We start from the raw sequence: 27682 nt of genomic DNA, 5'->3' as shown, positions 1-27682 counted from the left end.
ACATTTTCGTAGAAGTTCGATGAGCCTACAGTATGGTAAAAATTTAATCAAAATGTTGTTGTATTTCAATAAACATGTTACACTCGACGTGTTAATCTTAACAAACGCATTGCAACGTACTTATTGTTTCAAAATTGATAGTTTTTCATCCAACATTTTGCTGCCAGTACGTTTTGGCACCCATAACTTTTTCTTCTCGAATTCGTAGCAGCCCAAAACGAGGGCTCATGCGAGCCAAAGTAATAAAGTTAGTACACATGACTACAATGATATAAATACAGATTTTTGTGTATTATGAAGTATGAATGTGTACCCCTTAGCAACCATTTACATATTCTCACTAGAATATTCTCAAAATTTGTTTCAACTTGAGATTGAAATGAATCCCCAAGTTTAACTGATTCACTAATATTTTGACCAAAAAAAACAAAGTTGCACTAATATGAATCATGGGGAGGACCAGAAGAGGTTAATAAAATTATATCTATTGTGCTGAAGAAAAGTGATGTAGAGAAATCATGAAGTTGTATTATTAGGACAAAGAGTATTATTTGGAAAACATAATTACAATGCAAACAAATCATGCTACATACTCTCAAGTTTGCGTGCCATTATATACATACATATATATATATATATATATATATATATATATAGACACACACACATACGTGTACATACAAATCTAATCTAAAGCGAAGCTTCACTATGAAATTAAAGTGCGCATTTAGAGTTTAGGATCACTTTTCGGTCGCATATGCATATCTTGACCGTTAAGTTTTTAGGTACTAATGTATAGATCGTCTCTGTAAATTTTCAGCCAAATTGATGATCATTAAGACTTTGATAATTTGCTTAAACCAATGGACGGACTAAATCTATCCAACTTGAACCGTACTACCTTTACGACCGTTACATACCCTTCCGCTGCAATATATGTTGAACGCATATTGGTGAGGGATACAAAAATAAATCCTATTATAATTTATGATCGACCTGAACCTAAGTCTATCCATTTTATTTGCAAAAAAAAAAAAAAAAGAGTAGCAGTTAAACAATATAAATATTTTAATAATTAATCACGAGGTATAAAAAGTAGCGAAAATAAATAAACATTTGTTCAAGTAAATCCCTATTTGTGTGAATATTGAGGCAGTTAGCATTTCTCTTAGCTTCAGCTTGATAGCACCACTACTGTACACCAGCATCTTACCCATGAAGCCAGCTGGTAATCACCCAAAGAACAAGGCTTCTCAGTATTACGTGCACCTCCCCGTGCCCCTGAGTTATTGGCATTTTAATCTTCAGATCTACCAACCTTTAGATCAAGATCATCTGACGCTGGTGTTGCAATTTCAACATAAGTTGATTCCTCTGAACCATCCCCAAATTCTTGCTGGTTAAGAATTGCTGCACAATGTAGAACACTAAGTGCATTCATATGTAACAACGTAGAATATGAAAGATCATTTTCTTTTTCATATATAGGTTAGTTTTCAATTTTATACTACAACAGATTAGTTCCACGAACAATATATTGAGATCACAAACATCTTTGATAAAGTAATTGTGATATCTTGAACAATCATGCATGTAAAATAGTGAGGCATTCGCAAGTACTTAATTCCTCCCGAAGCTAGATAAAAGCAAATGCAAATTTTATTCCTTAGGCAATAAAACACACAAACAGAGGTGCGCGCGCACACGATAATCAAAGCAAAAAACTGGAAAAACAGAAAGCATAAATTCCACTTTCGCAGGATAGTCGATTGCATTGAGCATATGCAACAAGCCTTTCAACCCGTAGATATGTATGAGTCATTACAGGACGAGTCTGTCTCGTGAGGGTTTCTGGATGCTACCCCACAACCGTCACTCTTCTGCTAAATCAAGCTATGGTTTTGAACTTGTTTTGCACTCTGGTGGTTGATCCAGACGGCACAGGCTCAGGTATCATTTGTTCTATGGTGGGGTCGACCGATGGGTCCGGCAACATCTGCTCTGTGGTTGGGTCGGCCGACGGGTCCAGCAAATCAGCTATAGATACCGGCTCTTTCCGTGCTGTAGTCTCGTAGCGGAAATTGTATGAATTGACACCCGTGTACACCCCATCATCCTTCTTATAGATAACGGATTTACCGTTATAAAGCACGTCCTTCTGATAATACGAGTAAGGCACGTCACAACTTCCCTTGGTCGCCATCAGGCTCACAGTTATAGAAGTGTTTGCCGGCACTGTAGCCTTGTAGGTGGTCTCCAATGTGTTTTCAGATGTAATGGTCTCTCCCCACTCATAGGATCCGGAATACTCTGCTTGAGCAGTGACGTCAGTACCGCCGATGAATGGAATTTTGAAGCTGGCAGAGACACTCATGCCTATCATCCACGAGTGGCTGGCCTTCCACGTGCTGCTCTTACCATCCTTGTATGCAAACTTGAATTCCACAGTGTTTTCTGCTGAGGTATTGTTGCTCGCGTTTGCGGTGGCCATGGTGACCGGGGTCTCGCCGTAGATTATGGCATTCTTAAGGTCAAAGTCGGCATTATAGATTCTCCTAGAGAGAACAAGCTCTTCCAGCCCCCAGCGTGACAAGTTTGAAATGCTTGTACTAGTGTCAGGCGCGTTCAGACCGTCTGTATAATCATACTCATAGGTGTGTAGGGCGCAAAATTTGTCGTTGCCCAAGCATTTGAGAGCGGCCGCACTAGTGTCGACCTTGATTGGCAAAAACAAGGTGGGAGGTTTCGATGCGCTGCCTCCGTCAGCAAAAATCCAGTTGCTGTAGTCACTGCCGCCGAACCTCAGGTAGGAATTGTTCTTGTAGCATTTGATTTTCACCATTCCATCGCCATCTGTGGACACTTCGAACCACGAAGCAGGAATCCCCTTATCGGTGGACACGAACCTGAGCTGATTACTTTCCCCAAGCTGAAGGTAAAGGTTGTTGTTGGCTTTGAAGGCCACATGCTTTGGCAATATCACCAATGACTGCCAGTCAGTGATATCGAAGATACCCTGATCACTCTGACCGTCATCTAATTTGAAGAACCTTACTCCACCATCGTCCAATACCGTTGCATATCGCTTTGCTTGGACATGGAACAACCGGGCTTTGTCGGGGTTGCCATCTACAGCTGCTTGAGGCTCAAATAGTGTGCACGACCATTTGGATTGGTCCTCCTCTGGTTCATCAGCCTCCGGAGAAAGGTACACATCACCCTCAATTCTCGTTCGCAGGAACTTTCTATTCTGGGAGCACCTTATATGGACTAGTCCCATCCCAGTATTGGCCGTCACCACTTCGAACTTTGCTAACGAGCTGAAGACATTTGATCCGTTGACTTTGAGAAAGCCATGCGTTTCAGAATCAGAATCATTGCTGTAGTTCACGTACTGGTTGAAATAGGATGATTTCAGAGTAATAGTGGGTGGTAATAGGAACGACATTTTCTGAATGAAATATATAGATGATAGATCCCTCTAGTTCTGTGATCTTGTTTGTGTGGATAGACATCTTGCTCCATACATGCTATTTATAAGCATGGTAATTATGTGCAGTCCTATACGAAAGAAATTATTACTTACAAACTTAAAGCAGAAAAGTTCTCTTGTTATCGTAATTTACACTACACTAATAATCAAATTGTCTCCTATTTCTTCACCAAGAAGCTCCCTGGATGAAATAATAAGGCATGAATATGGCTATATTTTACAGATAGACAATGAAGAAACTTTTAGATCATGAAAATTTCAACTAAAAAATTGGTGTAAGACATGTCTTAGTCTACGTAATGATATATCCTAAAGCAAAGTTGCATGCCAAGAAAGAAAAATGTTGTGTTGTATAACTTTGATATAAACAATTACTAGATTATACATATATGTCAGGTCCGTCTGGATATAGAGAGAACATTCGTAAAAGAGAATACAAAAAGTTTTAATATTCAATTGACCAAAAAAAAAAGGTTTTAATATTTAGTTTTGTCTTGAAGAATCATTACAACTCATTCTTGCAATAAATTTGTCTCATTTGATTTTAATTATTTTCATTCCAGTTTTATCCGAGAAGTTGCATTTATATCAATGACCAAGCTATTTTCATTTGGTTCACTCATAAAGTGATCATTGATAAAGTAATCTTGGGTTCGCATCCAAAACCAATTGGCATAGCCCCATTTTTCTCATGTGGGATTTATATTCTCAACACGTCCCCGCACGTGTGACGAATTTTCAAGTCATACACGTGAACACCTTATATTGGGTGACGTCAAGCACGTGTAGGCACAAGGCATGCACACGTGGGATAACCCGCTCTGGTACCATAATAAAGTAATCTGGGGTTCGCATCCAAAATCAATTGACAATGGATGGAGTGCCCCAAACTCTTAGAAACCTATAAGCAAGGTCCAATTTTTCCCATGTGGGATTTATACTCTCAACAATCATTTATGGTGAGGTATTGATCTATTATGTTTTTCGAACATTTTCGTAGAAGTTCGATGAGCCTACAGTATGGTAAAAATTTAATCAAAATGTTGTTGTATTTCAATAAACATGTTACACTCGACGTGTTAATCTTAACAAACGCATTGCAACGTACTTATTGTTTCAAAATTGATAGTTTTTCATCCAACATTTTGCTGCCAGTACGTTTTGGCACCCATAACTTTTTCTTCTCGAATTCGTAGCAGCCCAAAACGAGGGCTCATGCGAGCCAAAGTAATAAAGTTAGTACACATGACTACAATGATATAAATACAGATTTTTGTGTATTATGAAGTATGAATGTGTACCCCTTAGCAACCATTTACATATTCTCACTAGAATATTCTCAAAATTTGTTTCAACTTGAGATTGAAATGAATCCCCAAGTTTAACTGATTCACTAATATTTTGACCAAAAAAACAAAGTTGCACTAATATGAATCATGGGGAGGACCAGAAGAGGTTAATAAAATTATATCTATTGTGCTGAAGAAAAGTGATGTAGAGAAATCATGAAGTTGTATTATTAGGACAAAGAGTATTATTTGGAAAACATAATTACAATGCAAACAAATCATGCTACATACTCTCAAGTTTGCGTGCCATTATATACATACATATATATATATATATATATATATATAGACACACACACATACGTGTACATACAAATCTAATCTAAAGCGAAGCTTCACTATGAAATTAAAGTGCGCATTTAGAGTTTAGGATCACTTTTCGGTCGCATATGCATATCTTGACCGTTAAGTTTTTAGGTACTAATGTATAGATCGTCTCTGTAAATTTTCAGCCAAATTGATGATCATTAAGACTTTGATAATTTGCTTAAACCAATGGACGGACTAAATCTATCCAACTTGAACCGTACTACCTTTACGACCGTTACATACCCTTCCGCTGCAATATATGTTGAACGCATATTGGTGAGGGATACAAAAATAAATCCTATTATAATTTATGATCGACCTGAACCTAAGTCTATCCATTTTATTTGCAAAAAAAAAAAAAAAGAGTAGCAGTTAAACAATATAAATATTTTAATAATTAATCACGAGGTATAAAAAGTAGCGAAAATAAATAAACATTTGTTCAAGTAAATCCCTATTTGTGTGAATATTGAGGCAGTTAGCATTTCTCTTAGCTTCAGCTTGATAGCACCACTACTGTACACCAGCATCTTACCCATGAAGCCAGCTGGTAATCACCCAAAGAACAAGGCTTCTCAGTATTACGTGCACCTCCCCGTGCCCCTGAGTTATTGGCATTTTAATCTTCAGATCTACCAACCTTTAGATCAAGATCATCTGACGCTGGTGTTGCAATTTCAACATAAGTTGATTCCTCTGAACCATCCCCAAATTCTTGCTGGTTAAGAATTGCTGCACAATGTAGAACACTAAGTGCATTCATATGTAACAACGTAGAATATGAAAGATCATTTTCTTTTTCATATATAGGTTAGTTTTCAATTTTATACTACAACAGATTAGTTCCACGAACAATATATTGAGATCACAAACATCTTTGATAAAGTAATTGTGATATCTTGAACAATCATGCATGTAAAATAGTGAGGCATTCGCAAGTACTTAATTCCTCCCGAAGCTAGATAAAAGCAAATGCAAATTTTATTCCTTAGGCAATAAAACACACAAACAGAGGTGCGCGCGCACACGATAATCAAAGCAAAAAACTGGAAAAACAGAAAGCATAAATTCCACTTTCGCAGGATAGTCGATTGCATTGAGCATATGCAACAAGCCTTTCAACCCGTAGATATGTATGAGTCATTACAGGACGAGTCTGTCTCGTGAGGGTTTCTGGATGCTACCCCACAACCGTCACTCTTCTGCTAAATCAAGCTATGGTTTTGAACTTGTTTTGCACTCTGGTGGTTGATCCAGACGGCACAGGCTCAGGTATCATTTGTTCTATGGTGGGGTCGACCGATGGGTCCGGCAACATCTGCTCTGTGGTTGGGTCGGCCGACGGGTCCAGCAAATCAGCTATAGATACCGGCTCTTTCCGTGCTGTAGTCTCGTAGCGGAAATTGTATGAATTGACACCCGTGTACACCCCATCATCCTTCTTATAGATAACGGATTTACCGTTATAAAGCACGTCCTTCTGATAATACGAGTAAGGCACGTCACAACTTCCCTTGGTCGCCATCAGGCTCACAGTTATAGAAGTGTTTGCCGGCACTGTAGCCTTGTAGGTGGTCTCCAATGTGTTTTCAGATGTAATGGTCTCTCCCCACTCATAGGATCCGGAATACTCTGCTTGAGCAGTGACGTCAGTACCGCCGATGAATGGAATTTTGAAGCTGGCAGAGACACTCATGCCTATCATCCACGAGTGGCTGGCCTTCCACGTGCTGCTCTTACCATCCTTGTATGCAAACTTGAATTCCACAGTGTTTTCTGCTGAGGTATTGTTGCTCGCGTTTGCGGTGGCCATGGTGACCGGGGTCTCGCCGTAGATTATGGCATTCTTAAGGTCAAAGTCGGCATTATAGATTCTCCTAGAGAGAACAAGCTCTTCCAGCCCCCAGCGTGACAAGTTTGAAATGCTTGTACTAGTGTCAGGCGCGTTCAGACCGTCTGTATAATCATACTCATAGGTGTGTAGGGCGCAAAATTTGTCGTTGCCCAAGCATTTGAGAGCGGCCGCACTAGTGTCGACCTTGATTGGCAAAAACAAGGTGGGAGGTTTCGATGCGCTGCCTCCGTCAGCAAAAATCCAGTTGCTGTAGTCACTGCCGCCGAACCTCAGGTAGGAATTGTTCTTGTAGCATTTGATTTTCACCATTCCATCGCCATCTGTGGACACTTCGAACCACGAAGCAGGAATCCCCTTATCGGTGGACACGAACCTGAGCTGATTACTTTCCCCAAGCTGAAGGTAAAGGTTGTTGTTGGCTTTGAAGGCCACATGCTTTGGCAATATCACCAATGACTGCCAGTCAGTGATATCGAAGATACCCTGATCACTCTGACCGTCATCTAATTTGAAGAACCTTACTCCACCATCGTCCAATACCGTTGCATATCGCTTTGCTTGGACATGGAACAACCGGGCTTTGTCGGGGTTGCCATCTACAGCTGCTTGAGGCTCAAATAGTGTGCACGACCATTTGGATTGGTCCTCCTCTGGTTCATCAGCCTCCGGAGAAAGGTACACATCACCCTCAATTCTCGTTCGCAGGAACTTTCTATTCTGGGAGCACCTTATATGGACTAGTCCCATCCCAGTATTGGCCGTCACCACTTCGAACTTTGCTAACGAGCTGAAGACATTTGATCCGTTGACTTTGAGAAAGCCATGCGTTTCAGAATCAGAATCATTGCTGTAGTTCACGTACTGGTTGAAATAGGATGATTTCAGAGTAATAGTGGGTGGTAATAGGAACGACATTTTCTGAATGAAATATATAGATGATAGATCCCTCTAGTTCTGTGATCTTGTTTGTGTGGATAGACATCTTGCTCCATACATGCTATTTATAAGCATGGTAATTATGTGCAGTCCTATACGAAAGAAATTATTACTTACAAACTTAAAGCAGAAAAGTTCTCTTGTTATCGTAATTTACACTACACTAATAATCAAATTGTCTCCTATTTCTTCACCAAGAAGCTCCCTGGATGAAATAATAAGGCATGAATATGGCTATATTTTACAGATAGACAATGAAGAAACTTTTAGATCATGAAAATTTCAACTAAAAAATTGGTGTAAGACATGTCTTAGTCTACGTAATGATATATCCTAAAGCAAAGTTGCATGCCAAGAAAGAAAAATGTTGTGTTGTATAACTTTGATATAAACAATTACTAGATTATACATATATGTCAGGTCCGTCTGGATATAGAGAGAACATTCGTAAAAGAGAATACAAAAAGTTTTAATATTCAATTGACCAAAAAAAAAAAGGTTTTAATATTTAGTTTTGTCTTGAAGAATCATTACAACTCATTCTTGCAATAAATTTGTCTCATTTGATTTTAATTATTTTCATTCCAGTTTTATCCGAGAAGTTGCATTTATATCAATGACCAAGCTATTTTCATTTGGTTCACTCATAAAGTGATCATTGATAAAGTAATCTTGGGTTCGCATCCAAAACCAATTGGCATAGCCCCATTTTTCTCATGTGGGATTTATATTCTCAACACGTCCCCGCACGTGTGACGAATTTTCAAGTCATACACGTGAACACCTTATATTGGGTGACGTCAAGCACGTGTAGGCACAAGGCATGCACACGTGGGATAACCCGCTCTGGTACCATAATAAAGTAATCTGGGGTTCGCATCCAAAATCAATTGACAATGGATGGAGTGCCCCAAACTCTTAGAAACCTATAAGCAAGGTCCAATTTTTCCCATGTGGGATTTATACTCTCAACAATCATTTATGGTGAGGTATTGATCTATTATGTTTTTCGAACATTTTCGTAGAAGTTCGATGAGCCTACAGTATGGTAAAAATTTAATCAAAATGTTGTTGTATTTCAATAAACATGTTACACTCGACGTGTTAATCTTAACAAACGCATTGCAACGTACTTATTGTTTCAAAATTGATAGTTTTTCATCCAACATTTTGCTGCCAGTACGTTTTGGCACCCATAACTTTTTCTTCTCGAATTCGTAGCAGCCCAAAACGAGGGCTCATGCGAGCCAAAGTAATAAAGTTAGTACACATGACTACAATGATATAAATACAGATTTTTGTGTATTATGAATTTTGAACGTGTACCCCCCAGGAACCATTTACATATTCTCACTAGAATATTCTCAAAATTTGTTTCAACTTGAGATTGAAATGAATCCCCAAGTTTAACTGATTCACTAATATTTTGACCAAAAAAAACAAAGTTGCACTAATATGAATCATGGGGAGGACCAGAAGAGGTTAATAAAATTATATCTATTGTGCTGAAGAAAAGTGATGTAGAGAAATCATGAAGTTGTATTATTAGGACAAAGAGTATTATTTGGAAAACATAATTACAATGCAAACAAATCATGCTATATACTCTCAAGTTTGCTTGCCATTATCATCTAATCTAAAGCGAAGCTTCACTATGAAATTAAAATGCGCATTTAGAGTTTAGGATCACTTTACGATCGCATATGCACATCTTGACCGTTCAGTTTTTAGGTACTAATGTATAGATCATCTCTGTAAATTTTCAGCCAAATTGATGGATCATTAAGACATTGATAATTCGCTTAAACCAATGGACGAACTAAATCTATCCAACTTGAACCGTACTACCTTTACGACCGTTACATACCCTTCCGCTGCAATATATGTTGAACGCATATTGGTGAGGGAATACAAAATAAATTCTATTATAATTTATGATCGACCTGAATCTGAGTCTATCCATTATATTTGCAAAAAAAAAAAAAAAAGAGTAGCAGTGAAACAATATATATATTTTTTAATAATTAATCATGAGGTATAAAAAGTAGCGAAAATAAATAAACATTTGTTCAAGTAAATCCCTATTTGTGTGAATACTGAGGCAGTTAGGATTTCTCTTAGCTTCAGCTTGATAGCACCACTACTGTACACCAGCATCTTACCCATGAAGCCAGCTGGTAATCTCCCAAAGAACAAGGCTTCTCAGTATCACGTGCACCTCCCGGTGCCCTTGAGTTATTGGCATTTTAATCTTCAGATCTACCAACCTTTAGATCAAGATCATCTAACGCTAGTGTTGCAATTTCAGCATATGTTGATTCCTTTGAACCATCCCCAAATTCTTGCTGGTTAAGAATTACTGCACAATGTAGAACACTAAGTGCATTCATAAGTAACAATGTAGAATATGAAAGATCATTTTCTTTTTCATATATAGGTTAGGTTTCAATTTTATACTACAACAGATTAGTTCCAAGAACAATATATTGAGATCACAAACATCTTTGATAAACTAATTGTGATATCTTGAATAATCATGCATGTAAAATAGTGGGGCATTCGCAAGTACTTAATTCCTCCCGAAGTAAGATAAAAGCAAGTGCAAATTTTATTCCTTAGACAATAAAACACACAAACTGAGGTGCGCGCGCGCACGACAATCAAAGCAAAAAACTGGAAAAACAGAAAGCATAAATTCCACTTTCGCAGGATAGTCGATTGCATTGAGCATATGCAACAAGCCTTTCAACCCGTAGATATGTATGAGTCATTACAGGACGAGTCTGTCTCGTGAGGGTTTCTGGATACTACCCCACAACCCTCACTCTTCTGCTAAATCAAGCTATGCTTTTGAACTTGTGTTGCACTCTGGTGGTTGATCCAGACGGCACGGGCTCAAGTATCATTTGTTCTATGGTGGGGTCGACTGATGGGTCCGGCAACATCTGCTCTGTGGTGGGGTCAGCCGACGGGTCCTGCAAATCAGCTATAGATACCGGCTCTTTCCGTGCTGTAGTCTCGTAGCGGAAATTGTATGAATTGACACTCGTGTACACCCCATCATCCTTCGTATAGATAACGGATTTACCGTTATAAAGCACGTCCTTCTGATAATACGAGTAAGGCACGTCACAACTTCCCTTGGTCGCCATCAGGCTCACATATATAGAAGTGTTTGCCGGCACTGTAGCCTTGTAGGTGGTCTCCAATATGTTTTCAGATGTAATGGTCTCTCCCCACTCATAGTATCCAGAATACTCCGCTTTAGCAGTGACGTCAGTACCGCCGATGAATGGAATTTTGAGGCTGGTAGAGACACTCATGCCTATCATCCACGAGTGGCTGGCCTTCCACGTGCTGCTCTTACCATCCTTGTATGCAAACTTGAATTCTACAGTGTTTTCTGCTGAGGCATTGTTGCTCGCGTTTGCGGTGGCCATGGTGACTGGGGTCTCGCCGTAGATTATGGCATTCTTAAGGTCAAAGTCGGCATTATAGATTCTCCTAGAGAGAACAAGCTCTTCCAGCCCCCAGCGTGACAAGTTTGAAATGCTGGCACTAGTGTCAGGCGCGTTCAAACCGTCTGTATAATCATACTCATAGGTGTGTATGGCACAAAACTTGTCATTGCCCAAGCATTTGAGAGCGGCCGCACTAGTGTCGACCTTGATTGGCAAAAACAAGGTGGGAGGTTTCGAGGCGCTGCCTCCATCAGCAAAAAATCCATTTGCTGTAGTCATTGCCGCCGAACCTCAGGTAGGAATTGTTCTTGTACCACTTGATTTTCACCATTCCATCGCCATCTGTGGACACTTCGAACCACGAAGCAGGAATCCCCTTTATCGGTGGACACGAACCTGAGCTGATTACTTTCCCCAAGCTGAAGGTAAAGGTTGTTGGTGGCTTTGAAGGCCAGATGCTTTGGCAATATCACCAATGACTGCCAGTCAGTGATATCGAAGATACCCTGATCGCTCTGACCGTCATCTAATTTGAAGAACCTTACTCCACCATCGTCCAATACCGTTGCATATCGCTTTGCTTGGACATGGAACAACGGGGCTTTGTCGGGGTTGCCATCTACAGCTGCTTGAGGCTCAAATAGTGTGCACGACCATTTGGATTAGTCCTCCTCTGGTTCATCAGCCTCCGGAGAAAGGTGCACATCACCCTCAATTCTCGTTCGCATGAACTTTCTATTCTGGGAGCACCTTATATGGACTAGTCCCGTCCCTGTATTGGCCGTCACCACTTCGAACTTTGCTAACGAGCTGAAGACATTTGATCCGTTGACTTTGAGAAAGCCATGCGTTTTGGAATCAGAATCATTGCTGTAGTTCACGTACTGGTTGAAATAGGATGATTTCAGAGTAATAGTGGGTGGTAATAGGAACGACATTTTCTGAATGAAATATATAGATGATAGATCCCTCTAGTTCTGTGATCTTGTTTGTGCGGATAGACATCTTGCTCCATACATGCTATTTATAAGCATGGAAATTATGTGCAGTCCTATACGAAAGAAATTATTACTTACAAACTTAAAGCAGAAAAGTTCTCTTGTTATCGTAATTTACACTACACTAATAATCAAATTGTTTCCTATTTCTTCACCAAGAAGTTGCCTGGATGAAATAATAAGGCATGAATATGGCTATATTTTACAGATAGACAATGAAGAAACTTTTAGATCATGAAAATTTCAACTAAAAAATTGGTGTAAGACATGTCTTAGTCTACGTAATGATATATCCTAAAGCAAAGTTGCATGCCAAGAAAGAAAAATGTTGTGTTGTATAATTTTGATATAAACAATTACTAGATTATACATATATGTCCGGTCCATCCGGATATAGAGAGAACATTCGTAAAAGAGAATACAAAAAGTTTTAATATTCAATTGACCAAAAAAAAAAAGGTTTTAATATTTAGTTTTGTCTTGAAGAATCATTACAACTCATTCTTGCAATAAATTTGTCTCATTTGATTTTTATTATTTTCATTCCTGTTTTATCCGAGAAATTGCATTTATATCAATGACCAAGCTATTTTCATTTGGTTCACTCTTAAAGTGATCAATGATAAAGTAATCTTGGGTTCGCATTCAAAACCAATTGGCAAAACCCCATTTTCTCATGTGGGATTTATATTCTCAACACGTCCCCGCACGTGTGACGAATTTTCAAGTCATACACGTGAACACCTTATATTGGGTGACGTCAAGCACGTGTAGGCACAAGGCATGCACACGTGGGATAACCCGCTCTGGTACCATAATAAAGTAATCTGGGGTTCGCATCCAAAATCAATTGACAATGGATGGAGTGCCCCAAACTCTTAGAAACCTATAAGCAAGGTCCAATTTTTCCCATGTGGGATTTATACTCTCAACAATCATTTATGGTGAGGTATTGATCTATTATGTTTTTCGAACATTTTCGTAGAAGTTCGATGAGCCTACAGTATGGTAAAAATTTAATCAAAATGTTGTATTTCAATAAACATGTTACACTCGACGTGTTAATCTTAACAAACGCATTGCAACGTACTTATTGTTTCAAAATTGATAGTTTTTCATCCAACATTTTGCTGCCAGTACGTTTTGGCACCCATAACTTTTTCTTCTCGAATTCGTAGCAGCCCAAAACGAGGGCTCATGCGAGCCTAAGTAATAAAGTAAGTACACATGACTACAATGATATAAATACAGATTTTTGTGTATTATGAAGTATGAACGTGTACCCCCTAGCAACCATTTACATATTCTCACTAGAATATTCTCAAAATTTGTTTCAACTTGAGACTGAAATGCATCCCCAAGTTTAACTGATTCACTAATATTTTGACAAAAAAAAAAAACAAAGTTGCACTAATATGAATCATGGGGAGGACCGGCGGAGGTTAATAAAATTATATCTATCATGCTGAAAAAAAGTGATGTAGAGAAATCATGAAGTTGTATTATTAGGACAAAGAGTATTATTTGGAAAACATAATTATAATGCAAACAAATCATTCTACATACTCTCAAGTTTGCTTGCCATTATATATATAATCAAATTGTCTTCTATTTCTTCACCAAGAAGCTCCTTGGATGAAATAATTCAGCATGAATATGGCTATATATTATAGATAGACAACGAAGAAACTTTTAGATCATGAAAATTTCAACTAAAAAATTGGTGTAAGACATGTCTTAGTCTACATAATGATATATCCTAAAGCAAAGTTGCATGCCAAGAAAGAAAAATGTTGTGTTGTATAATTTTGATATAACCAATTACTAGATTATACATATATGTCCGGATATAGAGAGAACATTCGTAAAAGAGAATACAAAAAGTTTTAATATTCAATTGACCAAAAAAAAAAAAGGTTTTAATATTTAGTTTTGTCTTGAAGAATCATTACAAATCATTCTTGCAATAAATTTGTCTCATTTGATTTTTATTATTTTCATTCCAGTTTTATCCGAGAAATTGCATTTATATCAATGACCAAGCTATTTTCATTTGGTTCACTCTTAAAGTGATCATTGATAGAGTAATCTAGGGTTCGCATCCAAAACATTGGCAAAGCCCCATTTTTCTCGTGTGGGATTTATATTCTCAACACGTCCCCACACATGTGACGAATTTTCAAGTCATACACGTGGACAATTTATATTGTGTGACGTAGAGCACGTGTAGGCACAAGGCATGCACACGTGGAATAACCCGCTCTGGTACCATAATAAAGTAATCTGGGGTTCGCATCCAAAATCAATTGACAATGGATGGAGTGCCCCAAACCCTTAGAAACCTATAAGCAAGGTCCAATTTTTCCATGTGAGATTTATACTCTCAACAATCATTTATGGTGAGGTATTGATCTATTTTGTTTTTTGAACATTTTCTTAGAAGTTCGATGAGCCTACAGTATGGTAAAAATTTAATCAAAATGTTGTTGTATTTCAATAAACATGAAATGCAAAGCAAACTTAAATGAGAATGATAATGATGGAACTAATTGCATGCGTTGGAAACTTGGAGTAGATATGTTTCTGGTCCCATGATTGAGCCTAATTAAACTTACAAGCGAGTGTCGAACAAAAGTACATGGTCTATACAAACCATCCTTAATGAAGGCTAATTATGGACATGCACAATCTCATTGATCCCTTCTTTTTCAAAGCCTGCAAGTTCATCTCAAGTTCTCAACAAGCATATGTCATGAGTGTTAATATAAAACAGTAGCAAAAAAGGTTATTTTCTCTGTTTTTCTATCATAAACGAATACAAATCCCGTAGTTTTATATCCTAGAATCAAAGTGCAGGGAGTTTTCTATGACCAAGGCACTGAGCAGTCTAAGCTATATACTTTTTGGGCAGGGATGGGAGTGATTTCATTATATTAACGTTTGATTGCCCTACTTGTCTATAATAATGTCGAACGCGCACTAATTTGAATTTTGAAACATATACCAAAGTTATCAACTGTCCACTATCTCTATCATAGCTATCTATCTTTTTATAATTACTAGCTCCATTTCTTGAATATTATCGTTAATTATCCTTGTGGGACTGGGGCAATGCATGTTCAAGGTATAAAAGCAAAGAATGAAACATATAAGTTGAATGGGGACTATGTGGTTCAAAGGTTGAAACTAGATTGGTCCATCATCAACATATAATAGTCACATTAGTTTGCTCACATTAGACTTCTCAACATCACAATAAAGAAAAATGTCTGAATTAGTAGCAAACTTAAATTTCTATTTTCCAAAATAAAAAAATTTAATTTAAAATTTAAAATTTTACGTAATTAGAATACAAGTAACACGATGAATTTAACTAAAATACGGTGATAAGCATCACTAGAATTAAGTAACTTCGAACACCATTCAATTATAAATGGTTAATCTGATAAGACCTATTGATGCTGGCGATCTTACTCGCTTGAAAATACCTAATAATTATGGTGCCCACATCAATCAGATTACTGTTGATATCGTCACATTCTGCTTTCGGCTCTGTGTCTTTTGAAATGCAACTCCTAGCTCTCATCCATCAGGTCCCATACTGCATTGCAGAGATTCAATCAATTCAGAACCAATGAACCATATCTGTGCCTGCCCAAAAGCAGGAAAACCGTTGGATCTGTTCAAAAGAATAATGCAACAACCAACACAATCTGCATATTTAACTGGTAAAAACTCATTAGAGATAATTAACTATTTGTTATAACAGTGTCGCTAGCATATAGTTTTCCCCAAAACCTGTCTTTGTCTTGCTTCTGTTTATTCTTAACAAATTATAGAACCTCTTTTATTCAAGAACATGATGAATCCCTTTCCTTGTTTATGTTGTGCAGATTGCATATTCTAGCTAAACTTCTCAGAACCACATTACTTGCTGATGAAAGTTTGTTATATATACTTGTCAAAACTAAATGTTATATACCATCACTTTCATATTTAAGAGAAGAAAATGAAATCAACTAAACCCCTTTTTCTTCTTCTCTTTCTTGTACAATCGTTCCGATTATAGTAAACACATTAGCATCAAAGCTAGTACGGTTCAGGTTGGATAAATTCTGTTTATCAATTAATTTAAGCGAGTTAGATACTTTAACGATCATCAATTTGGTTGAAAATTTGCAGAGATGATCTATACATTAGTGACTAAAAACTGGACGGTCGAGATGTAGATATGCGACTGAAAAGTGACCATAAACTTTAAATGCGCATTTTAATTTCAAAGCGAAACTTCGCTCTGGATAATATATATATATATATATATATATAGTATACACAGAGAGAATCAAAAGAAGCGGACATTTGCAGTGCCACAAAAGTGCTGATGTCCATGCTTTCTCAGCGATCTCGCGCCAACGGCTGCGCAGCTCTTGCCAGACTGAGGCCAGGCCTCAATCTTGAGCGTCTTCTTACCGGTGGACTCGCCGGCTACCAGTTTGTAGTCCACCTTCATTGGGCTTGAAGTTTCAGGTGAGGTCGCTGCCCAGAAACTTCGACCTCGATCTCCTTGGCCTTCATCTTCATGGTGAAGCCGTTCGGGATGCCCCTGGCCTTTGTTCGAGAGCGGACGTACGCAACCTAGAAAAAGTGCGGATGTTGCTGCTCCGGCCTCGATCTAGAGGTGACGGCGCGGCGCGGCTAGGCTTGCCGGAGGGAGGCCAGGGGTCTTGCGGTCGGGTGGAGTCGTCGGCGACTGGTTTTGCGGTGCTGCATAGAACCTGCAGTTGCAGGTGTACATACATGTACATTTGCAAACATAATTAGCTATAATCGGCCACGCTCATTGTACCGCCAAAGGTACTAATTCCAACTAAAGGAATGACACGCAGACACACCGCTAGGCAGGCTACAGCCTCAGCGTCGGACCACCTCCAGATCACCGTCGACGCGCCGCCACGCGCTACGCCAAGATGGCATCAGAAGCTTCTGAAACTGGGAACTGAAGCATATCAGTCCCACATCGAAAACAAAGAGAAGATCAACCTCTTCCTCACCTATAAAAGGTTCTCTCCTCTCTCCTCATTGAGGACGCATTCAATACTTATCTACTGTTACTTTGTCAACACAAATACATTGACTAACTTAGGCATCGGAGAGCAGAAGACCGCCCGGCGCGGTCTCCCTCTGACGTCCGTTGTATTTCACTTGACAGGTAACGGGAGCTTCGAGAACAACACAAGTACTGATCCGCCCACCGGATCAGCGTTAGCTAGGTCCAGCTACCGCTGGACTTTTAGATATCAACAGCAGGTGAGGTGGCTGCCCAGAAACCGGCAAGCCCGACCTCCTCCGACCTCGAACAGTGCCCAGAACGGTCCGGGAAGCCTCCAGCCTCCCTCCTGCAAGCCCCGCGCAGTCGTCAACGCCTGCTGCGTCGACGTCCACACTTTAGCGACAGTGCGGACGTCTGCCCTTCGGGCCTGTATATATATAAATATATGGTTTCTTGGGTGCGGATGTCCGTGTACCTAAGCAAAAGGTACGGATTTCCTATTTTTCCCTACTTTCCGATCACACATTTACATCTTAACCATCCAGTTTTTAGGTCCTAATGTATAGATCATCTCTACAAAATTTCAGCCAAATTGATGATCATTAAGGCATTCAAAACTATAATTTACAACAATGAATACGAACGGTTCCGGTTCAACAGATTCGGAACCGTTCGTATTCATTGTTGTAAATTGCAGTTTTGAATACCTTAATGATCATCAATTTGGCTGAAATTTTACAGAGATGATCTATACATTAAGACCTCAAAACTGGATGGTTAAGATGTAAATGTGTGATCGAAAAGTGGGGAAAAATAAGAAATCCGTACCTTTTACTTAGGTACGGACGTCCGCACTAGGGGTGGGCAGAAACCAAATCGGGAGCAGAAAACCGGCCGAACCGGCCCGGAAAATGGGTTCCGGTTACCGAACTGGAAGAAATAGTTAAGGAAAATGCATCAAACCATACCAAACCGGATAGAACCGGGCCTGAACTGGGTTCTTACTCTGAACCGACCGAAATAAACCGAACTGGCCGAATTTATATAAAATATTAATTTTTATTATTTTTAATACGTGTCAACTTCTGATTGGGTTTCATGTGAACTCGACCTTACCTGATCATAAAGAAAACCCTAACCTATTCCCGTTCTCTCTCTCTCTCTCTCTCTCTCTCTCTCTCTCTCTCTCTCTCTCTCTCTCTCTCTCTCTCTCTCTCTCTCTCTCGGCCTCTCATCAGTCATCTCTCTCGACCAACACTCTCTGTCTCTCACAGCCACCGACCAATAACCACCACGCCGCGAGCTTGATCCTCAGCCTGCCGATGCCTTCGATCTGCACAACGCCGAGCTCGATCCTCAGCCTACCGACGCCTTCGATCTGCACAACGCCAAGCCCGACTCTTCAACCTTCGATCTGCAACGATGATCCCAACTTTCCAACGACGATGAGCGACGATGCCGACGGCCCGAAACCGAACCGGGTCGACTTGAAAGTTCGGGTCACCTGAATTTTTCGGTCCACTCCATTAACATTCAGTTTCCGGTCCTAATATTTAGCCCACCGAAGAATACGGGTCGGATGCGGTTTTAGCCCAAAACCGATCCGACCCGACCCGCGCCCACCCCTAGTCCGCACCCAACTCAACTACAGTAAGGTTCCTAGCTCCCACTCAACTACTGTAAGGTTCCTACGAGCGCTCTTTTTTGGATTTGAAGATTCCTAGCGCCCACTCAACTACTCCAAGGTTGTTAATCATTTGACCAATGTTGGTGACAACAGTCTTACAGTACTGACCTCTGAGTCTTCTTCCTGGCTCTCCCATGGATCCCATGGATGATGATAGAGTCTTAACCTAGTAGGGTCCATGATAAGACGTTACCAATCAATTACTCACAATCAATCCCTCTGTATACCACCATTTATAACTCATCACCCCAAAACCCTAAAATAACATATACACACTCGACTTTTTCTATCAGTTCTGATCCCCCAAGTATCTATATCTCTCCCTCCTTTTCCTTTTTCCCGCGCTTTATAACCCCCCCGGCCTTTTTTTTCTCACCTCCATATCTCCGGATTATCTTCTTCAACCTCATTAGTCAAGATTTGCGCCTCTGCTTTCTCATTAACTTCAATCCCTTTCAAACACATTTATTCCCTCCCACCCAACAAGTTTTTGTCTTAAAGTCTAGCTCTTTTGGTCTCCATCTTCTTCTCAGTTTTGTTTTTTTACTGTTTCCAGATGGATACTATCAGACCCAAATCGGCTCCGATCAAGCGGACCAAGCTGGTCAGGACTTTCCACAAGATCATCAGCCTCCGAGCCGCCACCAAAATCGCTTCCAACAATGGCATTTGCAAGCTCAAACCGAATACCAAAGCCACCAAAGAGGAGTACGATTTCGAAAAGATGCAGGATCTCAAAGCCAAGAACAGAGCAGTCATGGAGGCTTTACTGGCCAAGCTCTTCGCCGGAATCACTTCCATTAAAGCAGCCTATGCCGAGCTCCAAATGGCACAAGACCCTTACAACAACGAAGCCATTCAGGTGGCTGACCAGGCCGTCGTGGACGAGCTGAAAGCCATTTCAGAACTCAAACGCAGCTTCTTGAAGAAAGAGCTCGATCTCTCGCCGCAAGTGACTCTAATGCTGGCTGAGATTCAAGAGCAACAGGGCCTAATGAAGACATACGAGATCACCATCAAGAAACTAGAGTCCGAAGCTCACCGCAAAGGTTTAGGCATTTCCACACTCAAATCCGAACTCGAAGAATTAGTCTCAACCAACAACTCCTTCGAATACAAGCTCAAATCCAGCGGACCTCTCTCAATCTTCGACAATCTTCTCCTCTCGAAGCTAACCGCAACCCATTTCGCTCAGTTTCAGCAGCAGACGGTAAGATCCATACGAAGCTTTGTCAGATTGATGATCAAAGACATGGAATCCGCAAGCTGGGACCTCGACACAGCCATCAAGTTCATCGAGCCAGAAGCAGAGTTCTCGAAACAGAGCCATCGCTGCTTCGCATTCGAGTCCTTCGTCAGCAAAACCATGCTCGAAGGCTTCAACAACCCCAACTTCGGACTCCCCAGCGACTCATTCCCTCCCAATCACAAAACCCACCACCACTTTTTCGACCAGTTCAACAAGCTCAACCCCGCAAACCCAAAATCGTTCCTCGCCCAAAACCACAGCGCGTCGTTTTGCAAGTTCACCAGAGCCAAGTACCTCCAACTAGTCCACGCCAAAATGGAGTGCTCCCTCTTCGGAAACTTAAACCAGAGAAAGCTCATAAACTCCGGCGAGGTTCCCGACACTCCGTTTTTCGAAGCCTTTGCAGAAATGTCGATGCGGGTTTGGCTTCTACACTGCTTGGCATTCTCGTTCGGTCAACAAGTCTCGATCTTTCAGGTCAACAAAAACCGCAGATTTTCAGAGGTGTTCATGGAGTCCGTCACCGTCAACAACGACTCCGACACCGAGTTTTCCGTCAGCTTCACCGTCGTGCCGGGGTTCAGAATCGGGAAGACGGTGTTTCAGAGCCTGGTTTACTTGTCTCCGGTGAGTAATCTCCGGCGAATTTACGACTAAACTTAGCTCGCTCCGGTGGGTTTAGGCAGTTTATGTAAATGATGAAATCAGAGCCGTTGGATTTGTTGCGGTCCCATAGCGGTAAGTGTAGGCTAGCTGTAGTAGAAAGGTAATAGGGTTGTCTTCCCCAAAATGGTTCTCTAACTTGTCCTGCTCTTTTCACCGGTTCTTTCACAGTTCCACCTACCTGAGGTGAGCTAAGCAATTTTTAGCATACCCATATTTTCTGAAATTGGGTCATTTGGGGGTTTCTGTCCTAAGTAGCTAAGGTAAAAATTCTCGGTGAAATGTCTTTGTGCAGTTGTTGTAATGCAATCTGCTAGTGTAATATTATAGGATCAAGAAAATTCTACTATGTTGTTCAATGTCAATCGAGAAAAGCCATATTAGGGTTCAGACGACCCACTCGGTACACATTCAACATGAATGTGATGATTTATGTGAGGTCATTGAAATAAGTGTATGTAATGCAATTAGTGAAAATTTTAAAGTGATTCAGAATTTTTAAACTTTAGAGTATGGAGTTTTTAGATTAGTAAATGTTTGTGATATTCTTTAGATAATGAGTTAATCCAACAACTTTCAGCACTGAAATATTAACGAAATATTATAAAATATGATATCAACTGGGATATGCTGTGTTTCACTTTTTGAATATATACCTGTGTATCAGGGGTTTGGCAAGGACTAGGATATTTGGATTTTGGTGGGTTTGTGTGTGTACATGTATAGCTGGTTAGGACTCTAGAGGTAGGTGATTGGGAAGTGACAAGTCTGAGCATAATTCACGGGCTTCTGTGCCTTGTAAAAGACACCATAGTTTCTGACGCACTTCTGGCTTTTGCTTCTGTGTCTCTTAAGTTTCTAGTGCTAATACATGTAGCAATTGCCAGCATTCCTTCACCACATACTCAATTTTTTGGCTCCATTATATACTCACAGGAACAATACTGTTTGCATGGGTGGCATTTAGAAGTTTTTTTTGGTCAAAATGGCATTTAGAAGCTTGTGCTTCCTTTTTTTAGTTATACATTACATTATTCTTTCTGTTCAATCCTCAATTCCAAGTGAACTTGGATAGGTTTGTTTTCTTGGTTATACTCAAGAGGATCCAAGTTTTGATTTAACTTGGTTCTAACTCGATTTCTTATGCTACTTCGTCATTTGGGCTAATCTGAAGAGCTTATAGATTTGGATCTCTCGCTCGCTCACTCCATTGTCTTGGATTATCCAACATTTGACGGTAAATAAGCAAAACCTTGGAATTATTTGTCTGTTGGAAAATAATATATATAGGGTGATCACCCGTCAGAGATAATGTTGGTACTCGGGGTCTGATTCTGTTAAAGTTCTGAGATGCTTGGGCACTTGAAATGTGATTCTCGATGCAAATTGCAGTCCTTGTTTGTTTGTTTATACTTTGTCTAGGTCCCTTCTCCAACTTCTGATCAATTACTAGATCACCGCAGAAGGTAAGATTTCTCAGGAAAGATACCACCTCAATCATTAGACACGATGAATAGGACACCACTTCCACTTGGGAGCAAACCAAAAATAAAAAACTAGCGGAACGAAGTTACTAACTTGCAGTTTCAGGAACCTGAAAGATGCGTTATTTGGGACATCTTCGAAAGCGTGATCATTTCTTGCAAATATTGCTATATAATGTACAGATTCAATAAGCAAAGGAATTGATCCCAGAAACAAATGGCAAAGCAAATTCACTCCAAAAAGAAAAAACCAGTATATTGTTTCAATGGGCATTCTGACTGTGACCAGCTCAGACCCTCTATACTTTCCCACCATTAGCATAATCTACATCCTTCCTCAGACATGTCAACCTTCAAATGAATATGATCCAACAACTGATTTGGCACTTCCTTTCTAAGCCAAGCCCCCCATCAAATATTTCAAAAGTATGCGCTGATCTAGAAGTTCTGTTGTTTTTTACCAAGTAAATCCACTATACTATAATCCACACTCAGCATTGATCGTCTATGCACAGAAGATATCAAATCTAGTGATGGTTGGGAATTGGCTGCAAATATTCATTCAGAAGGTCGCAGAGGATGTTTTCTCCCATAGGTCGCTTCCAGAAAGCAGAAAAGGATCATCACTTTCTTCAATCAAAGCCCAGCATGCAGTTAACCATCATTGCCTTACTGAAGAAGACACTGGAGTCTAACAAAGTCATGCAGGAAGGTTTCAGGGGCTTCCTGCTTCGCCGTCCGAGGAAGGCGGAGAATCTGAAGCGTCTGCAAGAGCTTCAAGCATCATTATGACATCAGTAGGGTCATCCAAATAGTATTTGGCTTTACTAGGTTTCTGTCCAACGGTGCATGCAAAAACACTCGTATTTGAGGAGATGACACCATTATTGAGCGCATTGTCGATAATCTCAAACATGTCCTCATCAGATCTATCATCACCAATGCACAAAACAAAATCTGCCTGCTTCCCACTCTCGTGCATCGATGTGAATACCTTTTCAGCAACCAGGCCTTTACTGACACCCTGAAAGCCACAATAAAAGTAAGATTCAACCATCTTGTATATTTTTACACAATCAATTGGATTGCACTAACCCCATATAGTTAATAATATCTACTGCGATACTTATTTTCTCATCAGCAAACAAACAATTTGACTAAAAAGTTCTCAAATGATTGTAGCGAGACTATTTCAAGAAGAAACCTTCATTACCTAAAAAAAACACACTTCAGTACTTTGGGGTTACTAGATTACATTATCTGAAGCCAGAATCACTAAGTTCCATATCAAAGAAAGTGAGTGACCTACCCACCTTTAGCATTGATTATGCACACATTCTCAGAGTTTAAAAACCTCTTACTGTTATCATGCACTTGCCAAACTAATCGAGGTGGCTTCCTCAGAAAGACATACAAGGTCAAAGTACTACTTTAAATTTATGATTGCATAGAGAATTTATCGACTTGAATCCAACTCAAAGGAGAAGAAAATAAAAAGAACACTCACACTAGCAAAGATAACTTAAAACATTTCTAAAGATATAAGAGGGTAGTGGTATCGTGTATCTTCCATTGGTTCCAACAATAAACTTAGGAGATTTTGCAGTAGTGAAAATGGGAACAGACAGTAATTGTGGTGACGGTCCTAGTTTATATTAGAATCCAACAAGAGGGTGAAAAATTGAATTCATATAGAGGTTGAAAAATTTGGAAGGAGGTGAAGAAAATCACCTGTGGCTTTACTTCTACAATATATTGACCACTCTTGGCAGCTACTGGTTCGTTTGCCAACACACTTTCTAGATGGTCCAACAATTCTTTAGCCTGGCTGGATCCAAAACCCGGGTCGGCATCTCGATGGTGCCAAACCAATGCACTCTCCTTGGTTTCAATAGAAGATCCATCAGTGGCTTCTGTATACAATTTCATAACTGGCTCAGCTATCTGTATCCACCCAAAATCACTACTCTGTCCACAAATTTCCCAATCCTTGTCGGCAGACCACCTAACATAACACAATTTATATGAGTACAAATTTCAAGGATAACTTTGTTATAAATAAAAACAGATGTATATACCTTACAAAATCAAGGATAACTTTGTTATAAAAAAAAAAAACACACACACACACACATATATATATACCTTACAAAATAACCGTGTTCAGCAGCAATTCCAAGTTTCTTGCAAGGAGAAAACCACTTGCTCAAACTATCCCTTCCTCTTCCACTGACCACAAAAACAGTGTTTTTAACATCACCACAAAGTGTATTGATTAGGGAGATGACCTCTCGACTTGGGGTCTTATTTATAGATGTTTGAGGCATCACAGTGCCATCATAATCTAACAATATAGCCCTCCTCTTAGATTTCACATAGGCATTCACAATGGCATCAATAGACAGTTTTCTGAAGTTAGGATCCAGTGCTATAACCCTGAAGCCAAAACCCAGACCAATTCCCCAGCAACGTCTTCTGAAATGGTCTTTGCACGTCCTCTCCATGTCCTGGAAAACACTTCGTGACCAGTACGCCACATCATGTGTACTAACATACCTATAATGCTTCTCATGTCTCAACTGTTTCTCCGGTTCAGCCATTGAAATTGCCTCATTCATGGCCTCAGCTGTTGATTCAACATTCCATGGGTTAACCCGAATTGCACCACTAAGTGAAGGTGAACATCCAATGAACTCTGATACAACCAGCATGCTCTTCTTGGGACCACTGGATTCTGATTCAGTTTCTGATGCAGAGTTCCCTTGCCTGCATACAATGTACTCATATGGAATAAGATTCATCCCATCCCTCACAGCAGTGACCACCACACACTCGGCTAATGTGTAATACGCAACTCTTTCACTAAGAGAGACTGGTTTATCAATGAAGACAATGGGTTCATATCCATTCTGACCATATTTTTCATTTATCCTCTTGACGCTTGCATAGATTTCAGCCTGTGTTTCCTCAAGATCTTTCCCTCTTCCCCTAGCTGGATTTGCTATCTGTACCAAAACTGCTCTCCCCTGCCACTTAGGGTGCTGCTTCAGCATCTGTTCCATTGCCAAGAGCTTCAAATTGACACCTTTAAAGATATCCATATCATCAACACCAAGCAACACAGTCTTTCCTTCAAACTTTTGTTTTAGTTCTTCTACCCTCCACTCCTTATCTGCAAGTTTTAACACTGAGTGAATCTGTCCCATGTGAATCCCAACAGGCATGATCTTTATCCCGACTGTCCTTCCATAATAATCCAACCCAATATAACCTCTTTTTGACTGATACTCCAAACCCAACATTCGACTGCAACAAGACAAGAAATGCCGAGCATAATCAAAAGTGTGGAAACCAATAAGGTCCGAATTTAAAAGAGCCTTAAGAATCTCTTCCCTGACAGGTAGAGTCCTGTAAATTTCTGATGACGGGAAGGGGCTGTGAAGAAAAAACCCCATTCTCAATCTATTAAACCTCCTCCTCAAGAAGGTCGGTAGCACCATTAAATGGTAATCATGAATCCATACATAATCATCCTCAGGATTTATGACTTCAATCACCCTTTGTGAGAAGATCTTATTTGCAGCCACATACGCCTCCCACAAAGTCCGGTCGAACCTTCCACCGTGATTTGCTGAAAACGGAAGCATGTAATGAAACAAAGGCCACAACTGCTGCTTACAAAACCCATGATAGAACTTGGTCAAAATGTCAGCCGGCAGGAAGGCTGGAACACACTTAAACCTATCCAACAGAAGCTGTGACACATCATCTTGTTCATTCGAATCCACCTCTACATTCAAAGAACCTACATACAAAACCTCCATTTCTTCGGGCAAACCATCCTTTAACTGCAATAGCAATGAGTCCTCATCCCAACTAAAACTCCATCCTTTGTTATCAGGTCTACGCTTAGCTTTTACCGGCAGCTGATTAGCCACAATAATAATCCGGTCCTGCACAATCGACGACGGAACATCCGAAGACACACTGTTGGCGTTATCATCGTCAAGCTCCGATATAACCCCGGCAACGGTCATTACTCGTGGAAGCCTCTTCCTTTCCCGACCCATTATCGGAAAGTTGCCGGAAGCTAGATCCAAAAGGTTGGTATACGATTTGGACATCATCTTGAATAACTTTTATTCAAGGGTTTCCCCTCCACTCAAGAATCTTTAACCAAAGATCTCAGGGATACAAAACCAGAGCCAAGATTCCTTGCGTCTTCAAAATACTAAAATTTCAGTACGATCTGTAATAAAACGAAATAACCAGGCATCATTACAAGTGCCAACAATCAAAATTTAATAGCAAACTAAAGCAGGCCCCCCTATATTCAAAGTATCTAAATTCGATTTCAATCATAACAAACCACCATTTACTAACACAATCCCACATATCAAAACCCTCAACACAACACTAAATGTTGCAGGTTTCTTATAACCAAACAAAAAGAAAGGAATAAACTTGAGGGTTAAAAATGAAATTATTGAAGGCAATGATTGAAATACAAAGTACCTGGGTTGCAAGAACAAATTTTGAATCGTACCCAGGAACAATTTGGATCTGAAAAATTCAGAAAAAGAATGAAAGTTTGATGATTTGAGCAAGGAAATGAAATCTAGGGTTTCATGGTGTGGGTTCTTCTGGTCCTCTCCTTCTCCCCAAGAGTCACTTCTTCTTCCTTCTCTCTCTCTCCCCCCCTCTCTACAATATACCAATGCTTCCCTCTTTTTGGAGGAACCAAAAAAAAAAAAAAAAGTAATAATTTTTTTTTTTTTCTGGAAATAAAACAAAAGAAATTAAAGAATTGAAGAGGATAAGGTTGCCCAGTAGGCTACCAAGTACTACTGCCAACTGGCTCTTTGCTGGCGCGTCGGCTCCACGTGCTTCCCGTGGTATCAATTACTACACCCTAATGCAAAGGCACTTGGGGACGTGGCGGAAATCCAGCAGGGCCTGCGGTGGCGTACGACACACCGTGTGAAAAAGGGGTGGGGACACGTCGGCCTTTGTGGTGGGGCCGACGCGTCGTTTTTGGGATGGATATATCCGCACACTGATGTGAAAATTATCTCATGTTTTGCAGGTTGAGGTTAAATATCTGCCGTCCGCCGGTGGTATCGTGACACGTGGCGACAAGGAGTTGAC

The 27682-nt window shown here is 40.0% G+C and overlaps 5 protein-coding genes across 5 annotated transcripts; 1 reads left to right on the top strand and 4 right to left on the bottom strand.

Moving 5' to 3' along the window:
• Window positions 1-1888: 1888 nt before the first annotated feature.
• Window positions 1889-3448, bottom strand: LOC112203043. Its single transcript, XM_024344071.1, has one exon. It carries the CDS (start codon window positions 3446-3448, stop codon window positions 1889-1891), a length of 1560 nt encoding a protein of 519 aa, XP_024199839.1.
• Window positions 3449-6361: 2913 nt separating this feature from the next.
• On the bottom strand, window positions 6362-7921 carry LOC112203042. The gene has a single exon (XM_024344070.1). The coding sequence runs from the start codon at window positions 7919-7921 to the stop codon at window positions 6362-6364; it is 1560 nt and encodes a 519-aa protein (XP_024199838.1).
• Window positions 7922-10779: 2858 nt separating this feature from the next.
• On the bottom strand, window positions 10780-11682 carry LOC112203041. The gene has a single exon (XM_024344069.1). The coding sequence runs from the start codon at window positions 11680-11682 to the stop codon at window positions 10780-10782; it is 903 nt and encodes a 300-aa protein (XP_024199837.1).
• Window positions 11683-19413: 7731 nt separating this feature from the next.
• Window positions 19414-21539, top strand: LOC112166755 (IRK-interacting protein). The gene has a single exon (XM_024303658.2). It carries the CDS (start codon window positions 19695-19697, stop codon window positions 21042-21044), a length of 1350 nt encoding a protein of 449 aa, XP_024159426.1. The 5' UTR covers window positions 19414-19694; the 3' UTR covers window positions 21045-21539.
• A 1117-nt stretch (window positions 21540-22656) lies between these two features.
• LOC112166754 (probable alpha,alpha-trehalose-phosphate synthase [UDP-forming] 7) lies at window positions 22657-27257 on the bottom strand. Its single transcript, XM_024303657.2, has 4 exons — window positions 27050-27257; window positions 24680-26783; window positions 24266-24539; window positions 22657-23558 (listed from the first exon to the last, which is right to left on the bottom strand). The coding sequence occupies exons 2-4, from the start codon at window positions 26659-26661 to the stop codon at window positions 23250-23252; spliced, it is 2565 nt and encodes an 854-aa protein (XP_024159425.1). The 5' UTR covers window positions 26662-26783; window positions 27050-27257; the 3' UTR covers window positions 22657-23249.
• Window positions 27258-27682: the final 425 nt, after the last annotated feature.

This window comes from Rosa chinensis, chromosome 5 (genome assembly GCF_002994745.2).
Source record: "Rosa chinensis cultivar Old Blush chromosome 5, RchiOBHm-V2, whole genome shotgun sequence".
NCBI classification, from domain to species: Eukaryota; Viridiplantae; Streptophyta; class Magnoliopsida; order Rosales; family Rosaceae; genus Rosa; species Rosa chinensis.
The sequence above is the reverse complement of the archived record's forward strand: the minus strand, read 5'-3'. Positions and strand labels throughout refer to the sequence as shown.